The sequence below is a fragment of the Callorhinus ursinus genome, unplaced genomic scaffold (genome assembly GCF_003265705.2).
Source record: "Callorhinus ursinus isolate GAN/ISIS: 27379988/994484 unplaced genomic scaffold, GSC_fseal_2.0 scaffold14, whole genome shotgun sequence".
Taxonomy (NCBI): Eukaryota; Metazoa; Chordata; class Mammalia; order Carnivora; family Otariidae; genus Callorhinus; species Callorhinus ursinus.
Genome location: NW_027397076.1, coordinates 45787321 through 45811539, shown reverse-complemented (window position 1 = coordinate 45811539; position 24219 = coordinate 45787321). Strand labels below are relative to the sequence as shown.

At 51.4% G+C, this 24219-nt stretch overlaps 1 protein-coding gene across 1 annotated transcript; it reads right to left on the bottom strand.

The window, feature by feature from the left end:
- Positions 1–645: 645 nt before the first annotated feature.
- On the bottom strand, positions 646–21240 carry MYO1A (myosin IA). Its single transcript, XM_025883024.2, has 29 exons — positions 21187–21240; positions 20086–20374; positions 18428–18561; positions 18182–18297; positions 17821–17915; positions 17525–17629; positions 17270–17316; positions 17054–17117; positions 16523–16621; positions 14420–14523; positions 14157–14304; positions 13570–13688; positions 13405–13491; positions 11946–12011; positions 11676–11780; positions 9246–9308; positions 8838–9038; positions 8442–8668; positions 7881–8081; positions 7549–7642; positions 6952–7101; positions 6772–6840; positions 6270–6344; positions 3197–3331; positions 2409–2515; positions 1884–2016; positions 1614–1766; positions 1309–1436; positions 646–1013 (listed from the first exon to the last, which is right to left on the bottom strand). Exons 3-29 carry the CDS (start codon positions 18539–18541, stop codon positions 890–892), a joined length of 3129 nt encoding a protein of 1042 aa, XP_025738809.1. The 5' UTR covers positions 18542–18561; positions 20086–20374; positions 21187–21240; the 3' UTR covers positions 646–889.
- Positions 21241–24219: the final 2979 nt, after the last annotated feature.

The following is a 24219-nucleotide window of genomic DNA, read 5'->3' as shown; positions in this document are numbered from 1 at the left end:
GCGATGACACAAGGGTGGGATGACATAGGGGTGGGAGAGTCTGGATCTGGGAGCCCCCCCCCCCCACCACACACCCTCCGCAAGTGCCACCAGCTGCTGGCCCCAGCTGCGGGGCAGTGATTAGCAAGATAACTGTTGGCAGAAGCCTCGCATCTCTGGTGTACAGAAAGGAAGGGGATGCTGAGGGGCAGATGTGGCAGAGCCCAGTGATGAGCTCGGGGATGGAGGGGGCACTGGAACTCTTGGGTGCAGGGGACCCTGCATTCCCCAGCTCACCTCAGCTCACATGAGCCCGCCAGCCTTGGGCCTCTTTTCAGGCTAAATCTCCAAAGGATCCTAGTTTCTGACAAGACAGGGATCCTCACTTTTTCCCTCCAGGGACACACTTAATGAATCAGCCCGTTGGCCACCTGGGACCTGAGCCCCATCGCTGGCTGCCCTACCCCCACCCCAGTCTCTCCAAACCCCGCCAGAGCTCAGCCGGTCAAGGAGCCCGCAGACAATTTCCCTTCTTTTCCATTCTTATTATCTGCAATTGCTAGCTCCAAGGAGCCTGAGGAGGGGAAAGGGGGCGAGGGCAGTCAAAGTACAAGTCCTGTGAGGGTGGGGGAACAGGGACTCACCCACACTGAGCGAATGTTTGGGAAGTCACTTGTTTTATTAGTGGGCAAAGAGGCTGAGGGTTGGGAGGAAGCTAAGTTCTAAGGGAGAAGGGACTGGAAGAGTTTGGGAGAAGAAAGGTCCTCTTCAAGGGTTCTTCAGTCGCTGAGCCCCATCCCCGGGATCAGAGGGGTTGGACAGGAGATCCTCCCACAAACGCCAGTGGTAGGGGTGGGCACTGGTCCTGGAGAAGAAGCTGTTGTCTCTGCGTTCAGACCCCACCTCCTCACTATACAGTCACTTCCAGGCCACGGCTTCCTTTCTTCTTGCAGCTTAGCTTGCCATTTCTACCACCCTCAGGGCCCTGGATGACCTTGACAGCCACACTGCTCTCCTTGAACCTCACTGAGAAACTGGAGGGGGAACAGACAGAGGGGCAAAACTAGTACCCCCATCCCCTCACCCCTACTCCCATATTTTCATGATGGCTTCCCCTCCCCTTCTTGAAGGAAGCGCATCTCTCCTCCCCTCGCGTCAGAAGACTCAGGGCCCCAGAGAACTTGGGTGGGGAGACTAAGAAGCACCTCCGAGCCTTGCCCTGACGGAGCGTGCTTCACTTTCTGACTACACGAATTTTCCCGGTCACAATGACCAACAGCTTGATCATCTGCCCCCAAGCTGGCCCTCACCCCCAGCTCATGGCCTTACTTCTCAGTCACGGTGACTGGAAGCTGCTTCTGTGTGGCATCCAGCACAGCCCGGTACATTTTGGTTAGCAGTTCAATCACATGTTCGCTGACCAGCAGGAAGTCCCCCTTGGAGCCCACTGATGATATCTTAGGAAGGGGGAAAAAGAGTGAGGATGGAATTCATTTTTCCTCCACAGGAGCAGCCTGAGAGGCATTGGAGGCCCAGAGTGAGAGGTCTGGGCCCCATCACCTCCAGCCCCCCCAACCCCGTGATGCCCACCACCTTCTCCAGTCCGAGGGCCTGCACCCAGGGAGCTCTTATACCTCACTCAAATGTAAGCTGAAAAGCCCATCCTTGAAGCTGGTGACTGACATCCCGGAAACACTGTCCAGCCCAATGACAGTTTTGGCCTGGGACTTCTTGGTGTCTATGAGAATCACATGCCCCTTGGTCAAGAGGAGAATTCGGGAGGAAGTCTAGGGAGAGAGGAGGAAAGTGTGAGGAAAGGCGAAGATGAACCCCCACCCTTCCGGCTACCAGACCCACGGCTCTGGCACAGGCTCTGGGAAGGAGTTCAGGATGCGGGCCTTCACCTTGCCGTTGCCACGATTGACCTTCTTCACGGTCTCTGCCATTAGAACAGGCCCTTCCGCCCCGCCCTTCAGCTTCTGCAGCTTGGGGTTCCCTTGCAGCCCAATGTAGTCAGCGTGGAATGGGATGGGGACACTGAGGACACACAGGAGGTACGTGGTGGAGACCAGGTTCTTACTGCTGACCCCCAAGGCCCTGGGCCTCCCCACCGTGAGTTCCCCTCTTAGCCCTCCCGTGCCCCTTTCCCCACCCTCCACCATATCCTCTGAGTGGTTCTCAGAGCACGGTCCACGACCGACAGCAGCGTCCCCTGGGGACTTGTTAGAAAGGCAAATCCTTGGGCCCAGAGCCCCAGACCTGCCGAATCAGAAACTCTGAGAAAGGGGTGCAGCAATCCGGGTGTTACCAAGCCTGCCAGGTGGTCCTGATGCACACTCAAGTTTGGGAACCACCGTCCTATCCCACCTGGGGGAATCCTCTCTTTGCTCCTGATGAAACTGACTGCGCGAGGTCTGAAGGGCCCTCACCTCTGGGGGTAGGAAGCCTTCTTGCCCTTGAACAGTTCGCTGGCACAGAGCTTCTCCCTCAGGATCTCTACCTGCTTCGGGGACAGCTGATCCCGGAATCTCTTGCACTGTGAGGGGGAGGCGGAGGGGCTAAGCTCCCGGAGGCAGGGGGCAGGACTGGGGAGGGGGTGGGGAGAACACTGAGAGGTGGAGAAGAGGAGAGACAGCAGATAGGACAGGCTCTAGGCACTTCAGACAGGCCAGGGGCTGCAGGAGCCCTGGGGCCTGAGGGACTTCGGGGAGAGGGATGGAAACAATCAAATGCCAGCCCTAGGAGGGAGGGCTGTATGCCCAGCACACAGCGCAAGGCCTAGTCTAGACAGGTGCTCAATAAGCATTTCCTGAACGGAAGAACACTGCTGAGTGAAATAAGCCAGACATAAAAGGACAAATGTATGATTCTACTTATAGGAGGCCTCTAGCACAAATTCAGAGAAAGTAGAGGATGCATTCCAGGGCCTGGAGGAGTGCGGAACGGGGAGTTACTGCTTCATGTGCCCAGAGTGTCAGTTTGGGATGATGAAACAAAGTATGCAGAGGGACGGTGGTGATGCTCTCACAACAGTGTGAATGTGCTTAATGCCGCCTCACTGTCTACTTTAAAATGGTTAAAATGGCCAATTTTGTTATGTATGCTTTTCCACAATAAAAAAAAAATGAAAAACAAAAGTGGGAGAGGCAGAAGAGGAACATCAGAGGGAGGAGGAGAAAAAGAGAAAGGAGAGGCACGGCCCCCGGGCCCGCCTCACCTTCCAGTGGTAGAAGAGCTGCCGCAGCTCCTGGTTAGCTGTGTGGAAGCACCTGTAAGGCGCAGCTGGCCACGTTTTGTCCAGGATGTTGGTAGATGGCAAACTGTTCTTCAGCCCCAGCAGGAACTTCTGTGTCTAGATGGGGAAGGGGCGGGATTGGGAGTGGACTGATGAGAAGAAAGTCCTCCCAAGAGGCAAACTCTCCTCCAGATCCTGCCACTAAAAGGGAGGGAGGCCACCCAGAGTGAGAAGCACCAAATGGAGCGAGGAGATGGAAGGGAGTCCCCTCCCAGATCTCTTTTGGTGTCAAGTGTAGGCTGGAGGCTGGCCAGTAAGAGTATGAATGGGAGACTGAAGGGAGGGAAGGGGTTATTGCCAGCAGAGACCTGCTGCCCAGGGTAGTGAGGTGAGAGGAACCAAGGTGAAAACTGGCCTCGAAAGTTCGCTCCTGTAGCTCCCTATTGTCTGGGTTCACAATTGCTGACCGCTGGCTGCCTCTGCAGGGGCCGTCTCCCCTCCTCTCTGATCAGTCAAGCCCAACACCTCCACCTGGCATTCAAAGTCTGCCACATAGAGCCCAACCTCATGCCACAGGATCCCCTGCACTATCCTGGCACACCTCTCAGACAGGACTCCTCCTCGTCAGGCCCTCTGCCCAGCCCATGCGTCATCACTCTGTGCCTTAGCCCACCCTGCTCTCAACTCAGCTCCGCCCACTCAGATTCTACCCATCCTTTGAGATGCACCTCCATACCTAAGACTAACAGTAATTAGATACACTCATCCAACTGCAACGCATGCTCAAATCCTCCTAATGTCCTTTATAAACTTCTAAAAATGTCCTTTTTAGCTTTGCTTTTATTTTTCCTGTTCTAGGATCCAATCAAGTTTCACCCATGGCATCTGTTTAGTGTCTCCCAATCTAGAACAAGGATTCTCAAGTCTTTATATCCCAGGGAGCACCCAGCACCCTGTTTGTGGGGTAGAATTATTGAAGATATAGAAAATGCCTTGATTTTGGGGTACCCAGATGGCTCAGTCGGTTAAGCAGCCAACTCTTGATTTTGGCTCAGGGTCTTGAGATCGAGGCCCACCTTGGGCTCCCCACCCAGCCTAGAGTCTGCTTCAGGATTCTCTCTCTCCTTCTGTCTCTTCCCCACCCCCCTCCGCCTCACTCACTCATGCTCTCTTTTTCTAAAATAAATGAATCTTTAAAAAAAAATGGCTTGATTTTGAGCACTTCTAAGTTTTGGGAATTGTTATGAAAACTTTTTACTAAGACACTAGGTTAGAAAAATTAAAATAGAAAAAGGCAGTGTACTCAGTATATTGCCGTAACTCTCCAGGAACCACCCCAGCTCTTTGATTCTTCCACTACAAAGATCTAGCAGGCTTGTTCTAATCACCTTAGACCCTGGTTTAAGTCCCCTCTCCTTGGTCTGGTCTAGTTTGATTTAATTCAATAAATACGCCTAAGCATTTCCCGCAATCCCCCATGTTCTAATTGATGTGGAACCTCTGAGGGTTTTCTAATTGTTTGTTTTTTCTAGATCTAGAAAGTCTTGCCTTTCCCTTTCCAGCCCTCCTGCCCCAGGTAGGCCTCCATGGGGGGAGAGGGGACAGTGTGGGGAGACAGTCTTAGGTGGGCGTTAAACTTTGGAATCAAACAGTTTGTATTCCAGCTCTCTTGCACTTACCACCTGTGGGACCCCTAGCAAGTTATTCAGCCTCTCTGGGCCTACAAAATGCGGGAAAGAAAAGGGTCTACCTGACAGGACTTTGGACGGCATTAGAGTTAATGCAGGTAAAGGGCTTAGTGCATAATAAGTGTTCAAAAAATAGGTATTAGCATTAGTTACAGACAAGGCAATAGCAAAATACGGACTCGTCAGAAACACTGGAGGAATCCATGCTGAGTGGCCCCCGCACGCTTGCTTCTGTGGGGGCTGTGATTCACTGAAATATTGGTCTAAACGCAGCAGCTCCTGGAGTGACAGTTAGCAGATGCCTGAGACTATGCAGGTGAAAGAAAAGGTAGAGGAGGGGCCAGTCAGGAGGTAAGAGTCAAATCAGATTACTGGCCTCAGGGATGTGGTGAGAAAGCACGTACTCTAGGAGAGCGGCCGTTCTGGAGCCGGTGTGAGGAGACACAGGCCATGGAAGAGGCCTGGGAAGATGGAGCTCCCCTGGGGCGGGAGGAGGCGGGCACAGCGAAGGCTTAGGGAGGCAATAAGGAGGCCCAGGGATCCCACCTCTCTAACCACAGAGGGGAGCTCCAGTGAGTGTGTCTCAGGAGCATAATTTGTAAGAGTCCCAACAACTGTCAAAAATGGAATCAAAAATGGAATGAGTGGAGGTCAGTTCTCCTTTACCCCAGGCCTCTGTCCAAGATGTCCTGTTCTCCCTCCCTTTCTCTGGCCTTTCACAAGGCATCGCTGGTAGTGCTAATCTCTCCCGGTCTGCTTTCCCTCACCCTTCCTCAGAAGCACTATCGCTATTGGATGGACATCTCTGGAAATCCTCCTCCTCTGTTTTCCTCTCGCTGGAAGCTGCCCATAGTTTGAATGTCCTGGCTTTTTCCTGCCACCTGGACCCAAGTCCTCCAGAATTAAGATCTTTCCTGAGATTTAGTTTTGGACTCACTTGCTGTGGTTTCAGAAGAGAGATAGGATTCCTCCACCTTCACCCGAACCCTAAAACGGATCTTGGAAGGTTGAGTTAGTTAGCACTGTTGCTAACCATCCGGCCCATGTCTTCCTGAGCCTAATTCACCACAGACCAGTCAGCGGGTGTGCTGGGAGCCCTCCGGCCACCACGTTGCCTGCAGTGTCCGCTCAGGCCAGAACGCCCTCCCATTCTGCCCCTGGGCCCTGGGACGCTGGAGCCTGCTCCCTGCAGGTTGCTGCCCCACCCCCTTTTATCCCTGGACTTCATCGTCAAGTACCAGCAGATTGAAGAAGCCCTTGGGGGGAAAGCCTTGGGTCACCTCTTCTCAAACCCTTCATCTTCCTTTTCCAACCCTGTCCCTCCCTCCTCAACCCCCCACATTCCACCCTCGACCCCCACCACTTACTATGCTCTTGTAGATGAAATTTGCCAAGGTGAGGGCAGCCCCTGACCGGAAGTACTTTCGATAATCCTTGCGGGCCTGGCAGGGACAGACGAGAAAGCAGCCAAAGTAAAGATAGTTAGACCTAAAAGATGACAGATCGAGAAGAGGTTCTACTATTTCTCACCCACACAAAGAACACAGTAAGATAAAGAGCTGACACTGTGCTAGAGGGAGCGAGTAAAGGCAGGCAAGTTGGCAGAGAGGAGGGCCCTCCAAGCAGCAAGCAGAGCTCTGTTGCCAGGTCAGAAACACACCCAGACACATGCACACGTCTCCCTAGCGTGCGTCCACACTCCCGGACACACACCAGCAGACCCAGAAACACACGCAGACACGCCATCACGCTGCCGGAGGTCCCGCTTTCTGCTACTCTTTCCTCCCCGCTGCCGGCACACTCCGGGAGAAACCACATGGCGGAAGGACCCGGGGGTGGGGAGGAAGCCCCACTGCCCTCCCCCATTACCTTCCACCCTCGCACAAAAGCCTGGATCAGCAATGCTGACGCCTTTATCTTCCCATAACGTTTCTTTTGCTGCAGAAAACAATAGGCCTGTTAGGAAAAAACCCCATTTCCTGAACCACCTCTCCTGCTGCCCGGTCTCCTATTAGAGCGAGGAGGTGGGACTTGGGGGGTAACTGGTACCGCGTTGCCCCGAAACCAGGCAGAGATGACAATCTGGCTCTTGCGCATCAGCTGGTAGTGGGTGCGGCAGCGCCAGCCCCGGTAGGTCTTCTGTATGAGTGTGGCCAGCTGCTGCAGTCTCAGGCGCCGCTGCTCTTCCAGGTGGAACAGCTGTGGAGAGCAGAAGGAGGGGCTGAACGGCTGGCTTGGGGGAACCTGGGTGCCAGGCCTTCCCAGCCAGTGTCATACTCATTCCTTTGTCTTCTCAGCGCCTGCACTCACTCCACGGGCACCTACTGAACTCTAACTCTGTCACGGGCCTGTGCTAGGTTTGGACACTCAGACACGAGTGGCACATGCCCCGGACCCTCAGGAGTCCCGCTCCAGCTAGAGGCACTCAGCATGGGCCGTGCAGGCCCCTAACTGCCAGGGCTCAGGGCAGGGTGGGAGCCCAAGGATTCAGGTCCTGGGGATAAAGTCCCTACCGAGAGCAGACTGCCTCACCCACCACCCACCCCCAGTTACAGATGCTCCTCTCTGCCCCAGCCTCTCACTTGTGGGCTCTCCAACCCGTCTACCTCCCACCAGCGCCAAACACAAGTGCCCCCTCCGTCTCACAGTACTGGGGCTTTTGATGAAGATCTTCGTCTTCCCGAAGACCAGCTCCTCTGAGGACAAGCTCAGCTCCTCCACGACCTTCTTGACCCCTTCCCTACAGGAACAGATGGAGAAAGCTGCCCAGGGGTATCCCAGGGAAGGGTCTTCTTTCAACTTTCCTCAACTCCTTCTACGCAGAGAGAAGGGTTCAGGGCTTGCAGACTTCAGAGCCTTTGAAAAGTGAACTTTCATTTCCCCAAGTATCCACTCACAGAGCTTTGGGGATTTACACGACATTGCTCTCTCCCTGGCCCAGATGGTCCCTGCTCCCCTGTCTCCCCCAGGAGTCTTACCGGTCTCCCCCATTCCAGCGAGGCCATGTGCTCCGGCTCAGTAATTGGTACCTTTCCAGGAAGGGCCCGTACCTCTGGCGGTAGGCATAGCCCGCCCGTCGCACCCGCACATTCTCTAGCAGTCCCAGGTACCGAGTCTGGACGGCCACCAGCTCTGACGAGAACTGACCTTGCTGCTGATGCTCATTGGGCTTTATACACCTTGGGGTGGAGGGGTGCAAGGCACAGGCCTCAGGAGCTTCACCTTTGCAAGTATGACCCATCCTGGTCTCCATAACCCTATTCTGCACATGGCCCCCTGGGTAGAAACATTTCAGAGGAAGTGAACATGCTGGCCTTCCCAGCTTCACTCACTGTAGCATGGTCCCTCTATCAAAGTCTGATGCTCTCCCTGCTACAGGACTCTCAGCAACTCATCTGGCTTTGTTTTTGATGAGGAAAGGGCCTCTGATACCCCTCTTCCAGAGACACCCCCCCCCCGCAAAAGACAAGGTCTATAGTGCACAGACACTGCATGCGCCATCACGTATGCTGCATTTCCCTATGTGCCCGGCATGTCACCTGATGTAGTTGGGGTTTTTGGAATACAGGTTCTTCATGAGTATGGCCACAGAACTCTTGAACTGAGCCCCAGCAGTCGGGGGGCGTTTGAGAGATGCCTGCTTGGGATCTCCCTCAGGGAACAAGGACCGAAGGAGGGGGTGCCGGGCCTTCCACATGGCCTGGGACAAGTCCCAGAAGAGTAGGTCATTGTTCTTATCAATGAAGCTGTTCACGTTGTAAGTCACCTGTAGAGAAACAGCTATTGGTCTGGAGGGCCCATGACCTTGTCCCAACACTTTGTGCTCCCAGTGTCAGCGTGAAGTATTCCCAGATCTCATCTCCCCCCAGTTTCTCCCCCACTGCCTTCCACCCACGCCCAGCCCTAGTCTCTACCCTTCAGCCCTGCCATGTCACCTTGCCCGCATAGTGGCAGATACGGAAGCTGCTGAGGCCCATGGTGTGGTCATACTGGCGCTGGGCATTCTGGGTGACTTTGCTCTCATAGTGATTGTGCTTGGAGAAGAGCTGGTTCAGCTTCGCTAGGAAGGTGGTGTCACTGACCACCCCAGGCCGTAGGCACTCCTCGTCCAGCATGGCCAGGATGCCTTGCTGATTCTGGTCAGGGAAACAGGATCAGCCCAACCTAGGCCAAGTCCTCCAATATGTCCACATTCTCACTGCTGCCCCTCTGCCGCTCACCCTTTGTCCTCTTTACCACCCTTACCAAGTGGGGCAGAGGGAGGAGGGCAGGAGAGACAGGACAAAGATATGCAGGCAGTCTGGAAGAGGAAGAAGGTCTCGAGATGAGAGAGGGTAACTCACATGCTCAATGAGGTTGCAGATAATGCCATTATCAAAGTAGTCCACTTTTGTCCATGGTATGCCCTGGCAAGAAGAGATGTGACAGGTCACAGGAGCAGGTCCAAGACCTCATGGGGCTCAGGTTCCCTTTCACCCATCCCACAAAGGACTCAGAAAGCCCTATAGTTAAGAGGGGGCTTGCTGTAGTTTCTGTTTAGGTCCCATTCCCTCCAAGGTTGATGGAGAATTTGTGGCGTGGGGGGCTAGACACATGGGAGGACCCAAAGCAGCTGTGAGGAAGAGGGAGATGCTGCAGAGAGCCCTGTAGGTGCTGCGGGGTGGAGACAGAAGTGTGATATGTTGAGTAAAGGCTGCGATAGGGATTACCCCGCTGTGGGAGTAGGGAAGGATCCCTGAGGATGTGGAAGAGCAAATGGCCACACTGCTCTCACAACGACCTATAAAACCAAAGCGCATGAGCCCACCTCATCAAACAATAGACCTACCTTGATACATCTTCAAAGACCTACATCAGTGCTTCTCAAACTTGCATCACAGTCATCTAGAGGGCTTGGGAAAACAGACTGCTGGGCCCCACCCTCAGGCTTTCTGATGTAGCATGAACTGGACAGAGCCCCCAGGAATCTGCCTTTCTAACACCTTCCTGGGGGATGCTGATGTTACTAGTTTGAGAACCACTAATCTACCTGATACTTTGGGATTGTATGGTTTTTGTTTTTGTTTTTTTAAAGCAAGAATGGGGGCACCTGGGTGGCTCAGTCAGTTAAGCTTCTGACTCTTGGTTTCAGCTCAGGTCCTGATCTCCGGGTCACTGGTTCTGTGCTCAGCATGGAGTCTGCTCAAGATTCTCTCTCCCTCTGCCCTCCCTCCCCCGCACACACATGCATGTGCGCGCTCTCTCTCTCAAATAAATAAATCTTTTTTTTAAAGATTTTATTTATTTATTTGAGAGAGAGAGAAAGTGAGAGCATGAGTAGGGCAGAGGGAGAAGGAGAAGCAGACTCCCTGCGAAGCAGGCAGCCCAACATGGGGCTCAATCCTAGGACCCTGGGATCATGACCTGAGCCAAAGGCAAACACTCAACTGACTGAGCCCCCCAGGGCACTCCAATAAATAAATCTTTTTTTAAAAAGGCAAGAATGGTAGGGATGAAGACCCAAAGATAATTGTTCCCCACTTTAGGGATAGCTGCAGGCGGATAGCTCCTGGTCCCACCCAAGGGCCAGCCCTCCCAGGCTCAGGCCATTCCCGAGTGTGGGGATGTGGCTAGGGAGCACAAGCTTCTCTCTCTCTTTAGGGATCTTTAGGGAACGCAGAGTGGAATTAAGTAGAGTTGTCCTCCTACTTCATCCCCGATATACCCTCCCTAACTAGTTAGATGAAGTATGATATCCTTACAATTCTATGTAGCTATAAAGATGCTTCTTTATATACCGATATGGAAAGATCTCTTATTAACTGATGAAAGCAAAATGTAGAGCAGAGTGTATGCACTGCCACTTGAATAAATTCTGTGGGAAAACGTACTTATAGATTTGCTTGATTACACATAAAAGACCTCTGAAAAGGGCCCCTTCAGTTGCCTCTAGATGGGAGGAGTACTAGGAGGCTGGGAGGGAACGCTTCTTTATATGCTTTTTTAAGCTTTTTGAATTTTGAAGCATGGGAATGTGTTCTCTATTTGATCATTAAATTTTTAAAATAAAAATATACAAAACAACTAAAAAACAAAAACCTTTCCCACACATTGTGACCGCATTGCCTGAAATTCTGCCACAGCGGATTCCTGAGGGCTCACAGGCAGCATCCCTGGGAGGGTTTTGATGAGTGAGACTGTCAGCCATTCACACTTTGGGGTGGATTAGCTCAATCAGATAGCTTTTCTAACACCTAGCCATAGAAAACAAGGGTTCTCGCCAAACAGGGGAAGGAGTGTGGAAATGTTGAGCCATGGGGCACTTCTGGGGAGGAAGTCTGGGATGAGGGTGCCACAAAAGGGGACCGTGACATCGGCCAGGGCCCGAGGAGACGAAGAATTCTGAGACGTTAGAGAAGAGCACCAAAAGGGATGTGTGGTAGGGTGACGAGGCTAGGAGAAATGTCCCTTCTAAATCTGGCTCACAGTGCGCTGCAGGATGCACACAGCTGTCCCCCCACCCTCGTGAGGTCTCCCCGCCACACACACACCCTTCCATCAGTCTGCCCCTTCCTTGCATGGCCTGGGGTGGGAGCAGGGGGCTTGGGGGCTGAGAAAAAAGACCAGGGCTTCTTGGGAAGGCTGGACTGTTCACCTGGGCAAGGGAAACTTTTTGTGCTTTGTGTTCGCATCTGGGGACAAGTAAGAGGAAATTGTGATGGAGCAAAAGGACAGATCGGGCATGTGCCCAGAAGCAATTTCCAAGAGAGTAGGCAGGGGAAGTCTGAGCGCACCTCTCTCTCATATTCTTCTTGCTCCTCTTTCAGCGTCATCTCGATGAACACCTGCTGCAGCTTCTCGTTGCAATAGTTGATCACAAACTGCTCAAAGCTATTGTCCTGAGGGAGGGGACCCGGGGCAGAGAAGGGGCAGCTCAGCCCAAGACTCTTCCTGCCTCTCAGCCCTACACCTTCCCTCTCCCAACCCGCCCCCGCCATCGCCTTTGAGCCCACATGCCCCAACCCTAGGGAAGCAGGTGCTGCAGGTGGGTGAAGTTCTCTTACCTCTAGAATTTCAAAGCCATAGATATCCAGGACCCCCATTACCTTCTTCTTCTCCCCAGTGCCCACCTGAAGAGGAGGAAAAGATAAATCTGAGGACAGGCCTCCTCTGCACACCAGGCTAGGCCCTTCTTGGGTGGAGGTGACCGGAGTAGAGGGCAAACAGAACTCAGGTGAGCTTGACCATGCTGGGAAAGAACTGTTGTGATTTTATTCTCCTTCCTCCTCTACACGCTAGAGGACAAGCAGAGGGAGGGAGGGAGAAGGGAGATGCGAACAGATTCCAGGCTGGTGCTCCGAGGGAACAAGGTAGGAAGACATTAAGATCCTCTCAGGAAAATAATCATCTCTTAGATTTATAGAGCATTTTACAAAAAATTCTACGCTCTTCCTTCATTAAGCCTCACAAAAACCCTAGAAGGTGTGATTATTCCCATTTTACAGATGAACAAATCAAATTTCAAAAGGGCTAAGCATTTATCCAAACCTAGATTCAAATCCTATTTTCCCCTGCTGCCTTTCAGTAATAGCTTCTGAATTGATGGCATTGTCATGTACAAAAATTTTGAACAATAGCTCCATTTTGATCTAATTCACATTCCATAAAATTTACCCTTTAAAGGTATACAATTCAGTGGGTTTTTTCCAGTATATTCAAAAGGCATATGACTATCACCACTACCTAATTCCAGAGCATTTTCATCATCCCCAGAAGAAATCTTGTACCCATACCCATTAGCAGACACTCCCCCCTTCCCCTCCCCTGACCCCAAGCCCCTGCTAACCATTAATCTACTTCCCATCTCCATGGATTTCCCTATTCCGGACATTTCATATAAATGGAATCATACAAAATGTGGACTTTTGTGTCTGGCTTTTTCCACTTGAATGTTTTCAAGATTTGTCCAAGCTGAGCATGAATCAGTACTTCGTTCCTTCTTATGGCCAAATAATACCCCATTGTATGAATATACCACATTTTGTTTATCCTTTCATCAACCAAAGGACATTTTGAGTTGTTTCCACTTTTTGGCTAGTATGAATAATGTCTCTCTGAACTTTTGGGTACAGGTTTTTATGTGGACATCTGTTTTCAAATCTCTTGGATATATATCTGGGAGTGGAATTTCTGGTTATATGGTAACCATGTACGTAATTTTATCCAATCCTCACTAAGCCCTGTGAAGCAGGTAGGCATGAATGTCCAGTTTTCCAAATCAGGAAACTGAGGCTCAGAATCTCTGTGAAATGAAAAGGCCACGCAGCTGATAAGTAGGGATCCAGAGAGTCAAACTCAAAAACCAGAGATGTTTCCACAACAACACACTATTGGAAGGAACTGAACCCTACCCTTCATCCTTCTTCCTCTGCTCATCTCAGAACCCAAAGTATGGGGATGGTGACCAGGGCAAGAAAGGTGATGCAGACAGGAAAGAGCTGGGGGAGGAGAGCCATCTCTCACCTTGATACTCTCATTGATTCGATTCACTATCCAGTTGAAAAGGCGGCTGTAGATGTTCTTGGCCAGAGCATCGCGAGCATACTGAGCCTGCAGGGCAGGGCCAGCTGGTTAGGAGGGCAGCCACAGAAGAGTCCCCAAATCAGCCTCCTCCCATAGGGCCCTTACCTGAATGACATTCAGTGCAGTGACCACATTTTCTTTGGCTGTTTTCATGGTCCTTGAGCACAAAGCTTTCTCTAGTTCCTCTGAATTCAAACCTATCATTTCCCCAATCTCCTGAATACCTGGAGTGAGGAGGAAACACAACATGGCCTGAAAGAGGGCTTTCCTCCCGGGGAGGGAGGGCTAAGAAGTGACACTGCTAGGAGACAGGTGTCCCTGGGTCTTGCTGGGGATGTCCTTACAGCCCATCCAGGACATGGCCCAGGAGGAATCTCTGGGGAGGAGGAGAGAGGGAGCTCTGGACACTTTGAATGCATTATCTACTTTAATAGGAGAATCTCCTGAAATTCTTTGTAAAGACTGCACTGAGATTCAGAGAGGTCCCAGAATCTAGGTCTATCAAACTTCATAACCTCATTCCAAAATGTCTCACTGGGAATTCTCCATGAGTGTGTTTGGGGAAGAACTCGGGAATGGGCTGAGTGGGACTGAATCAGAGTGGAGTCAGTTACGCAGGAGATGGTGGAAGAACAGAAATTGTAGTAGGAGATTGGGGAGCAGCTTGGGGGTACCAGCAGGGCGGTGCAGACCTCTCCCATCCCGGATGCCACTTGCTGATGTCCCATTGGCCTGGAACTCGTCTGCCAGCTCCACGTTCCCCAGCTTCAGCACGAGGGCCGTCACCTCGAGCACCTGTTGAATCTCCTCCTCCGAGAAACCAATCACAGTCATTGCACTCTTGAGGAGAGAGCAGAAATCAGAAGCTGAACAGTCGTGCTAGTTCAACACCTCCCTTCTCAAAGCCAAAGCCTGGGCTCAGAGGATGACCTAAGGGCCCACACCGGGCACCCACCTGTACAGCCTTGAAGTTGGAGGCATCGTCCATGCCGTCAACTCTGGACACTTTCTGGTTTAGGAAGGCATAGCCACTTGTGTCCCGCTCAAGCTTCAGGGCCTCTGGGAGGGCCAGTGTGAGGGAAGAGGGTTAGTACGCAGGCTCTCAGGAGTCCTCTGGCCTTGACTCTCAGAGCCCCTGCCTCAGCTTGGTTTACTCATTAATTCAAAGGAGCCATTTTTGTTTTAGGCTCTTCCCTTGCCTCCTTTATTTGGGGATCATGAATTCCCATGATGATAGACTAAATTTTTAAGCAGTATTTAGGGTTTGGGTGTTCTTAATTGTTGGGTTTCTTTCCAACTCTTATGAAAGAAAAATCTCATTCCACTCCTCGTCCCACACTCAGGGTTCTAAACAATGAAAACAAACACGCAAACTCTCTGTCCTGCTCAGTTCTCAGTGGCTCTGAGAGCACAAAGGTGAGGAAAGAAGGACGAACACATATCTCCCACCCACCCTGAGCCTCGACACCTCACCCTTGGCTGGGGTTGGCCCCTTCATTCTTTGTTCACTAAGTACCAACAAAGTGGAAGGTGCTATGTTCCCCAACCCTGACCCCTCTTCTGGAAGCTTTTCTCTAACATTGTGGGGCTGAGCCAAAAGGCTCTCTTGGGGTCCCCCCATGGTGAATCTCTATCCCAGCCATAACACATGGGCTAGGTTTTGTTCTTTTCTGTCTCTCCCACAAATGAACAACTCGTGTGTTGGGACTGTGTTTTTCATCTTCATATCCTGTGTGCCTGGTTGGCATATACAAACTTTTTTCTTTTTAACAAATGAATCAAGAGAATGGTTGAAGCTGTTCACCTGAGATGGGAAGGAGTAGGTTAAGCATGGAGCTTGAGGGATATCAAGATCTGTTATTCACATGATCTGAGAATCAGGGAATGGCCCTCAAACTAGAGTGTAATGGCAGCTTCCCCTGAGACACAAATTTTGAAAGAGGAACCTGCTAAAGAGGGGTGTCTGGACAAAGAATGAGTCAGAAAGGCCCTGGGATGATGACACCACGGAGGCCCTGCTCAGACTTAACTTAAATCAATGGGTGACAGAATCAACCAGAACAACATACTAGTGTCTATGATTCAGACAAACTGAGAACAACCGAGACTATTGAGCCAGGAAGGAATAATGAGAGTTTCAGGGGCTCTTGAACCATGGAGATCCCCAGGAGGGGAAAGGGGAGGGGCACAAGTCCAGCAGAGAACAACCAGAAACCAAAAGGACAGGCCCTTGGGGGCCAGATACCCACAGTGCTCACAGCTAGAGGCAGGATTGGGAGGCAAACTCTGGCAAGGCCTGAAGTCACACCAGACTCCACAGGGATGCCGACCCAGAGCCAACTCAGGCCCGCTCCAGGGCTCCCCGGGACAAGGCATAGTACTCCATGACTTCTGCTCCTACAGCCACTGGCACAGGCCTGTTGGCACTAATCACACTGTATTCTGCAGTGTTTCTGTTCACATATCTGCCATCCCTAGAAGACCAAAGTTCTCCAGGACAGGGTCCATGTCATCTTATTCAACTCTGCATCACTAGAGACCAGCACAATGTTCGATCATAGTAGGTGTTCAAGAGATGTTTGATGAATGAATAAATGGAACCTCCATAAAACCATCTAAGAAGAGTGAATCAAGGACAGGGCCTGGGTGAGGCAGATGTAGACCCAGAACAACTTCAACTACAGCTCATCAAACATTCTTGAACACTTAGAATATCCTGTTGGATTTTCTGCTGAGCTATTGATAAAGTCCCTTAAATTGAAGATAGGAAAGAATGATAGATGGAAATAAGTGTTCCACTTTTGAAGCTAGCCTGGGGAAGGAGGAACCCAAGCAGGACAGAGGAATAAGAGCAGGTCAAGAGGCCAGAAGATTTATTCCTAGCAATACAATCCCAGAAAAAGAAGAGAACACAGAGTTGGGGAATTGTTCCCAACAATGAGTGGATGAGATTCAGAGTGAGAAATGCAGAAAGAAGAAGCCTGAGGGCTACAGGGGCCCAGAGGAGACTGAATGGAGGTTGGGGATCTTCTGCCATGTGTCTGGGACAGGCACATACTCAGCAGGTGGGCATCTGCACCGGCCAGCAACTGATAGAAAATATGGAAGTTCCTTTCTCCTCCGAGCTGCTTCACCACTCGGGATTTCTCCAGCAGATCTGGCAGGGGATTAGAAAATAACATCCTGAGGGGCAGGGAGACACCAAGGCTTCCCTCTAAGTCTGCTCTCATCACTGGTGTTCCCAGGGCTTGGGCAGTCTCCTGGTAGCCTACTATTCCTTCCTACTGAAGTAAATCAGCAGAAAGGGACACTGTGGGGCAGGAGCGAGAGGTGGTGAGCAGAATGGGGAGACACTTTTGGGGCGCCTGGGTGTCTCAGTCAGGTTAAGCGGCTGCCTTTGACTCAGGTCATGATCCCAGGGTCCTGGGATCAAGACCCTGCGTCGGGCTCCCTGCTCAGCAGAGAATCTACTTCTCCCTCTCCCTCTGCCCCTCCCCCCTGCTTGTGCACATGCACTCTCTCTCTCTCTCTCTCTCTCTCTCAAATAAATAAAATCTTAAAAAAAAAAAAAGAATGGGGAGACACATACAGTTTGTGATGACGCCACCGAGGGGGGACCCCTTGAAGTCGAACTCAATGTCCATGTATTTTCCCTTCAGAGACCAGAGGGGGCGGGAGAGAGAGAGAGAGAGAGAGAGACTCTTCCTCCTCTTCTCACCACCCTGCCCAGCAGGGGTCTGTGCCCCATTCCTCCTTCTCAAGCCCCCACACCCTCTCCTCCCAGGCCAGGGAGATGGTCACTCACAAATCGAGAGGAGTTGTTGTTGCGGATGGTCTTGGCATTGCCAAAAGCTGCAGAGATGGGGAGAGGGGAGGGGAGGAGACTGAGGGGAGAAGAGGGGCTCTGGAGAAGGGGAAGGAGGAAGGTCTTCCAGCCATCATACCAATCTCAGATTTTTCAGGCTGAACGAAAACAGGGTAAGAGGGTGTAGGGCTGAGCATCTCCGGGGCCAGTCGGGTGGGGTGGGGGGGCAGAGGAGGCAGAAACTGGAATCCTCACCCTCCAGCACGGGGTTTGACTGCAGCAGCTGCTCCTTCACAGAGTTCACCTGCTCCCCTTTCCCACACACAGCCGCCACATAAGACATCACCAGCTTACTAGCCTCTGTGTAAGAGAAACCTTCACATGGATCCCTCCGCCCTTAACTCCCCTTAAGTCCAGCACCTCTCACCCCTCGGATGCAGAAAAACCAGGGAGGAATTTCTGGGGTGGGGGCAGGACCAGGCCTGGCTTGGAGAGAGACAAGGGGGTGGCTCCAGCAGTGACCCCACGGCGCCCCCAGCCAGGTGCCTCACCAGTCTTGCCGGCTCCGCTCTCGCCCGTTACGAGGATGCACTGGTCTCGGTCTCGGTCCCTCAGTGACTGGTATGCCATGTTTGCCAAAGCATAGCTTGGAAGGGAGGAAGCAGGTGATGACTAAGGCTGGGCTAATCCAAGACATCATCTTTCACGCCATCTCCGGCCCGCAGAGCCATCCGCCCTCCTTGGACTAGACTGAGGCAAGATAGGTCTAGAAAGGGGCTTCCTGGGGCCGGGCGGGGTGGGGGGGGGTGGAAGCTGGAGAGCCTCCTTTAGGAGAAAGGATAGAGGAAATTAGGGTGTCTGGCTGTCAGGAAGTGGGGGCCCTGTCAGCCTTCCCTCGGTCCCTTTACTTACATATGGGACTTCAGCTCATAGAAGGTATAGTCCCGGTATTTGGCAATGAACTCCGGGCCATAGATGGGCAGCTGTTGGTAGGGATTCACGGAGATCAACACATTCCCAATGTAGGTCTGGAGGCAAAAAAGGTAAAGAGAATGAGCAGGGGTGGGGGTGGGGGATGCTGGGAGGGGGAGGAAAGAGTGGGAGCACAGGACCTCTCTGGCCACACACCCGCGGCCAGGGGCACCCATATGCACTCACATAAATCTCCTTCTTTTCATAGCGCAGCTGGAGGGTCTTGAGAAGAGACTCCTCCTCCAGGGGTTCCAGGAGCACCAGGTCCTCCACCCCCACAGCGCCTTCCAGGAGAGTCATGTCCAGAGGAGCTACCGGTCCTGGGAATAAGGGGTCAGTCGGCTGGCTGAACTCTGCTCAGCTTTAGGGGTCAGTAACTGTGTGAGGGGAAGAGGGCAGAAGGACCTAAGAGAGCCTTCCCCTCCAACTCCTGGCCCTAGAGACGGTCCTCAACCCAGGGAGGCCTCTGGACTAGCCAAAGCTAACTGTGGGAAGCTGTGGGAACTCTCCCCGAGTGGGGAGGATCCCCTGCTCCTGGGGTTAGGGCTGGTGGGGGTGGGGCAGGGGTGGGACAGGACCACCTGCCTTTGACCAGGGTAAGGAAGGCACCCAGCAGGCAGCGACCGGGGGGGCAGGGGCTGGGGGGTTGGGGAGCATAGTTGTGTTTGCAGGAGAGCAGCCTGGGGAGGAAAGGGTAAGCTCTGGAGGCTCACTCCCTCCTACACCGAGGCCCTAGCCAAGGTCCAGACTCACTGACCCTCTGCCCCCAGTTCTTCTCAGCTCCTACCTCTCGCAACCTCTAGTTAAGTCACCCGGCCCACCCACACCCAGCATGAACGTTCTTCCGAAGGTCCCTCTCATTGCCACAGTGAGATTCATCTTCTAAAGGAGGGCTGGATGAGGTGATTGATGAGTTAGAGGACAGAGGCAGGAGCTCCACCATAAAAGATTAGAATACCCCAAATAAAAGTGAGGTTGCTTTCTCCCACATCAAGTAGCTGTCACGATCTCTGGAGGTGCCTACACATCTGTCCCTATTTTTCCATCTCCAGCTTTTACACCCATTGCTGTAACCTTCCGGCATGGACTTTGCCCCAGAGGGACACACCCAGCTTTTTAGTAGCTGGTGGGAGTGGGCAAGGAGGAGCAGAATTATTGTGGGGCTCAGCCCCATGCAGTGGGCACATGGCAGGTACAGCCTCAGGAGGAAGCCCAGCCCTCCTCAGTCTTTCCTGTGGGACCGAGTAGGTGGGGCGGCCTGGTACGGAACAGAATCATTAGTACAATGGTCAGGGCTACTCCATAACAGGAATAAAAAAGCCACATCCTCCTAGTCTCCAGGAATGCTCAACCTGGGTGGGGGAGGGGAGGCAAGCAAAGATGGAAGTTTGGGCCAGAGGGGAACACAGGCTGACTTCAGCCTTCACTCTGCTTTCCCCAAGTTTCAGAAAATGAGACCGCTTGTCACTTCCTGGAAGGACACAACTGAGAGAACAGTAAGAATAGTGACACTAGCAATCTCTAACAGTCAGGTACCACGGGCCAGGCAAGGCTCCAAACACTATATACACGAAATCATTTGATGCTTACAAACAATATCCTCATGAAGTAGGTACTATTATTATCTCACATTTTCCAGATTAAAAAAATTAAAGTTTTTAAGTGACTTGGCAGGCAGGGGTGAGCAGCAGAAGCAGGGCTGGAGAAAGGCATATTCTTTGGATTTGGATTTGAGGGGAGTGGGAATGTGACGGGCCAGGGGGTGGGGGAGGGAAAAAGGAAGCAGTCCCCAGATAGGGCACCCCTGGATGTGCAGAGCAGTGATAGGTCAAGGCAAGACTCACCCAACACTGGAACTAGGGTGTAACTTCAGTGTCCCTTGGAGAATGGTGAATGAAATCCCAACTGGACAGGAAGGGGGCATAGGAGTCCCAAGGCCCGAAGGGTGGAGAGGTGCCTTCGTTAACGGGAGCTGTCCATGGTGTCTGAGGAGCCAGGAAAGAGGTTGCCCTCCTCTTGCCAGTGTCCACTCTTCTGACCTTCTGCTGCCTCCTCTAGCCAAGGCTCCCTGTGCCAGTCAAGCCAGGAGAGGCCAGAGATGGCTGCTCAGCACAAAGTCCGAGGCTGTTCCTGCTGAGGGTGTGGCTCGATTAACCCTTCCCAGGCTGGATGCCCCAGAGGGAGATGCTCTGTCACAGGAGAAAGCCCCCTCTAGGTAGGAAAGGGTATCTGGCTGGGCTTAGCTGAGGGGCTCAGGTAGAGAGTTCTTCCTCCACTGCCCCCCAAATTTGGAAATAAGAGCAGGAATGGAATTAATAGCCAAGGAAAAGCTTTTCTAAAAAGTTAGGAATTTTTGCCAAAGAGGAAGGCAGGCTGGGGCGTCTTCCCTAGCAAAGAAACAGTACTTCCCTCAAACCTACCTTACTGGCAGTCAGAGGGTATTAATGACATTACTTGGGGAGCTAAGCAGACAAAATCCCCAAATTCCCTCCCCACTATGGGTCAGCCCCCACAAGCAGACCTGAAGGCTCTAGTTAGTAATACCACCTGGCATTTGTATGGATGCCAGTTTCATGGACTCCCACCTGTCTCATCTCACTGAATCACACCATCCTGTGAGCTAAGCAGTGCAGCTACTCAATCCACTGAAAAGGAAAATTAGAGGCAAATACTGAGATTCCACAGACAATACATGGCAGAACCAGGAACAGAATGTAGCTTCCTGACCCTAAGTCTCCCATAGGTTTCAGCCCAAGTCTTGGTATTTCTGGTTTTCATCCTTCTGGGCGAGGAACCTGAATGAGACCCTGAGATGCTACTTCCTGGGCACCAACCCAGCGGAAATAACCACCTCCAATAGATAAGAGGCTTATGCAATCCTATTTTCCAGTATACCCCCTCATCCACCCAGGAAAATTCCTGAACAACAGACTCCCTCTGCCTACCATCCTCTCTCGCAGGCACGCACAAAGAGCACACTTAGCTGAAGACAGACTCCATCCTCCAACTCCCAGCCAAAGCTGCTCGGTTCAAGGTCCAAACTCTACTGCTCTCACAGAAGCACTCTGCATATGCCTGGCCCATCAGCAATTCCATTATCAACCTGCCCCTACATGATTTATTGATCTACTATATATATATCCGAAGGGAGAAAAAAGGGCAAGGGAAAGAGAAAGCAAGCAAGCCGAGGGGAAGTGCCAGCAGCACACAATCCCAGGTATACATGGAAGCAGCATCCAGATCAGAGGCAGAAAGGACCACAGATCCTGTCTTTTGTGTGGAGGAAACAGACCTAGGGTGAGAAGCCACCTTCCCATGGTGTGATCCTGGGAACCCGGGTCTCCTGTTCTCCAGGCCAGGAATCTGCAGCCGCCCACAGCGTGGGGTTTATCTTTGTGCCCACCCACTCACTCATTTTCTGAGGCCTCCTATGTACTCACACAAGAGAAGGGATTCTAAAATGAGATGGTATCCTCAGACCGAGACACAACGGCATCAACATCACAACTGGGGTGACCCACCATCCTAGTTTGTCTGGGACCTAGGGCGAGTCCTCTGAACGTGGGAACTTGAATACTAAAATTAGGAAGGTTCTGGACACACTGGGATGAATGGGTCACTCTAAATTAATGAGGTACAAATACACATCCAAGTCCGTGGCGATTTCAAGATCTGTCAAAGCATTCCGGGGATGAGAGGAGGCCTGGGGGACTGGGATCTGATCCCAGGCAAAACTCAAGTAACTGGAGCTGACTGGTCTTCCTCCATCATGATTCTGAAATCCCCTTCCTCTTCTCCCCATTAACATTTCTAGTCTGTATAAGGGGCACGAGGGAACTTTGGGGGCAATGGAAAAGCTCTAGATCATGACTGCAGGAGTGGTTACAAAACTATCAATTAACTCTTTTTGTCAAAACTCAGCAAAACTTAAAACAAATTTTATTGTATATAAATGATACTTCCAATAGAGCTGGCAAAAAGAAAAGTAAAAAAGAAGAAAGAAACAATTCTAGATCCTTTAGTGCTGATTACTGACAGGGTTGGGAAGGCAGTAATTTTATGAAACTAATTCATATGCAGAAGTCCTCCCAAGGATATTCATTTTTTTAAACTGACAGAGAGAGACACAGCGAGAGAGGGAGCACAAGCAGGGGGAGTGGGAGAGGGAGAAGCAGGCTTCCCGCCAACCAGGGAGCCTGATGTGGGTCTCGATCCCAGGACCCTGGGATCATGACCTGAGCCGAAGGCAGAGAGATGCTTAACACTTAATGACAGGTGCCCCAAGTATATTCATTTTTAAAAGATGCTACACAATAAAAACACAGAAGTTTTCAGATACGGTGAAGATGTTTGGTGGTAGAGGATCTTTTTGACTCTCACAAATTATTTGGTGTCAACTAGTAACATTGATCAAATACTTACTGTTTGCCAGGCAACAAGCTAAGTGTTTTACATCCTTGCTATTCAAAGTGAGGTCCATACCCCATATCTGAGTCACCTGGGAGTTTATTAGAAACGCAGAATCTTGGGGCATCTGGGTGGCTCAGTCATTAGGCGTCTGCCTTCGGCTCAGGTCATGATCCCAGGGTCCTGGGATAGAGCCCCACATCGGGCTCCCTGCTCCGTGGGAAGCCTGCTTCTCCCTTTCCCACTCCCCCTGCTTGTGTTCCCTCTCTCGCTGTGTCTCTCTGCAAATAAATAAATCCTAAAAAAAAAGAATGCAGAATCTTGGGCCTAAACCCAGACTTATTGTATCAGAAGTCTGAATTTTTTTTTAAAGGTTTTATTTATTTGAGAGACAGAGAGACCACAAGCAGGAGGAGAGGCAGAGGGAGAGGGAGAAGCAGACTCCCTGCTGAGCAGGGAGCCCGATATGGGTCTGGATCCCAGGACCTGGAGATTGTGACCTGAGCTGAAGGCAGACGCTTAACCATCTGAGCCACCCAGGTGCCCCTAGAAGTCTGCATTTTAACAAGCTTCCCAGATGATTCCTACGCATGTTCAAGTTTGAGAAGAACTTCTTCACACTTAATCTTTTTTTGTCCTTACTAAAACCCTATGATGTTTCATACCTAGCAATGCTTTTTTATTAATTCAATGATTAATAATCACCTCCATCTCTTTATTTACCTAGTAGTTACAGAAGGGAGAGGAGAAAAGATGCCATTAGTGTGCATTCATCTACATAAATTTACATATGATCTCCTCCTGATTCTTCCTATTTCACAGACTGTATGAAAAATGGACAATAGATTTCCATGTAGTCTAAATAACTGAGAAGAGAGGACACAGGCAGAGAATTAATGCAAATGCTGTAACGGATCCCCAGAGCAAAGGAAATAGCTAAAACATAAAAGAAAATGGAAGGTACCAGACTCCTCCTGCAGAAACCGGACCTACACATAATTGAAGTTTTTATTCCATGGCCCCTAATACTCACTACAGCCCCGCCCCCTCTCTCCGAACACAAAGCTCTTGGCAGACATCCCACAGCTGGATCCACAGGTCTTCCCCTCACCCCAGTGGAGAAACAAAAGATATTTTTTAGAAAGGAAGAAGTAGGGGCGACTGGGGTTGCTCAGTCAGTTGAGTGTCCGACTCTTGGTTTCGGCTCAAGTCATGATCTCAGGATTGTGAGATCGAGCCCCGAGTGGGGCTGTGCACTCAGCGGAGAGTCTGCTGGAGATTCTCCCTCTCCCTATGCTCCTCCCCACTGCTCATGCTTTCTCTCTCTCTAATAAAAATAAATAAAAAAGAAGAACTAAAGCACAATCGGAGTAGCTCCCTGGACTAGGAACAGCCTATACGTTTTTTCCCTGTGAGACAGCAGGGTCGTACAACCTGTGACTCCTGCAAGAATACCCCTTCAAGATCCAGCATTTCATCCAGTCCAAGGATGGAAGTAGACCAAGGCAGACCCAGGGTGGGGAGTGGTGGTTAAGAAAAAAAGGAAAATAGATGGCATGCAACACCATCTC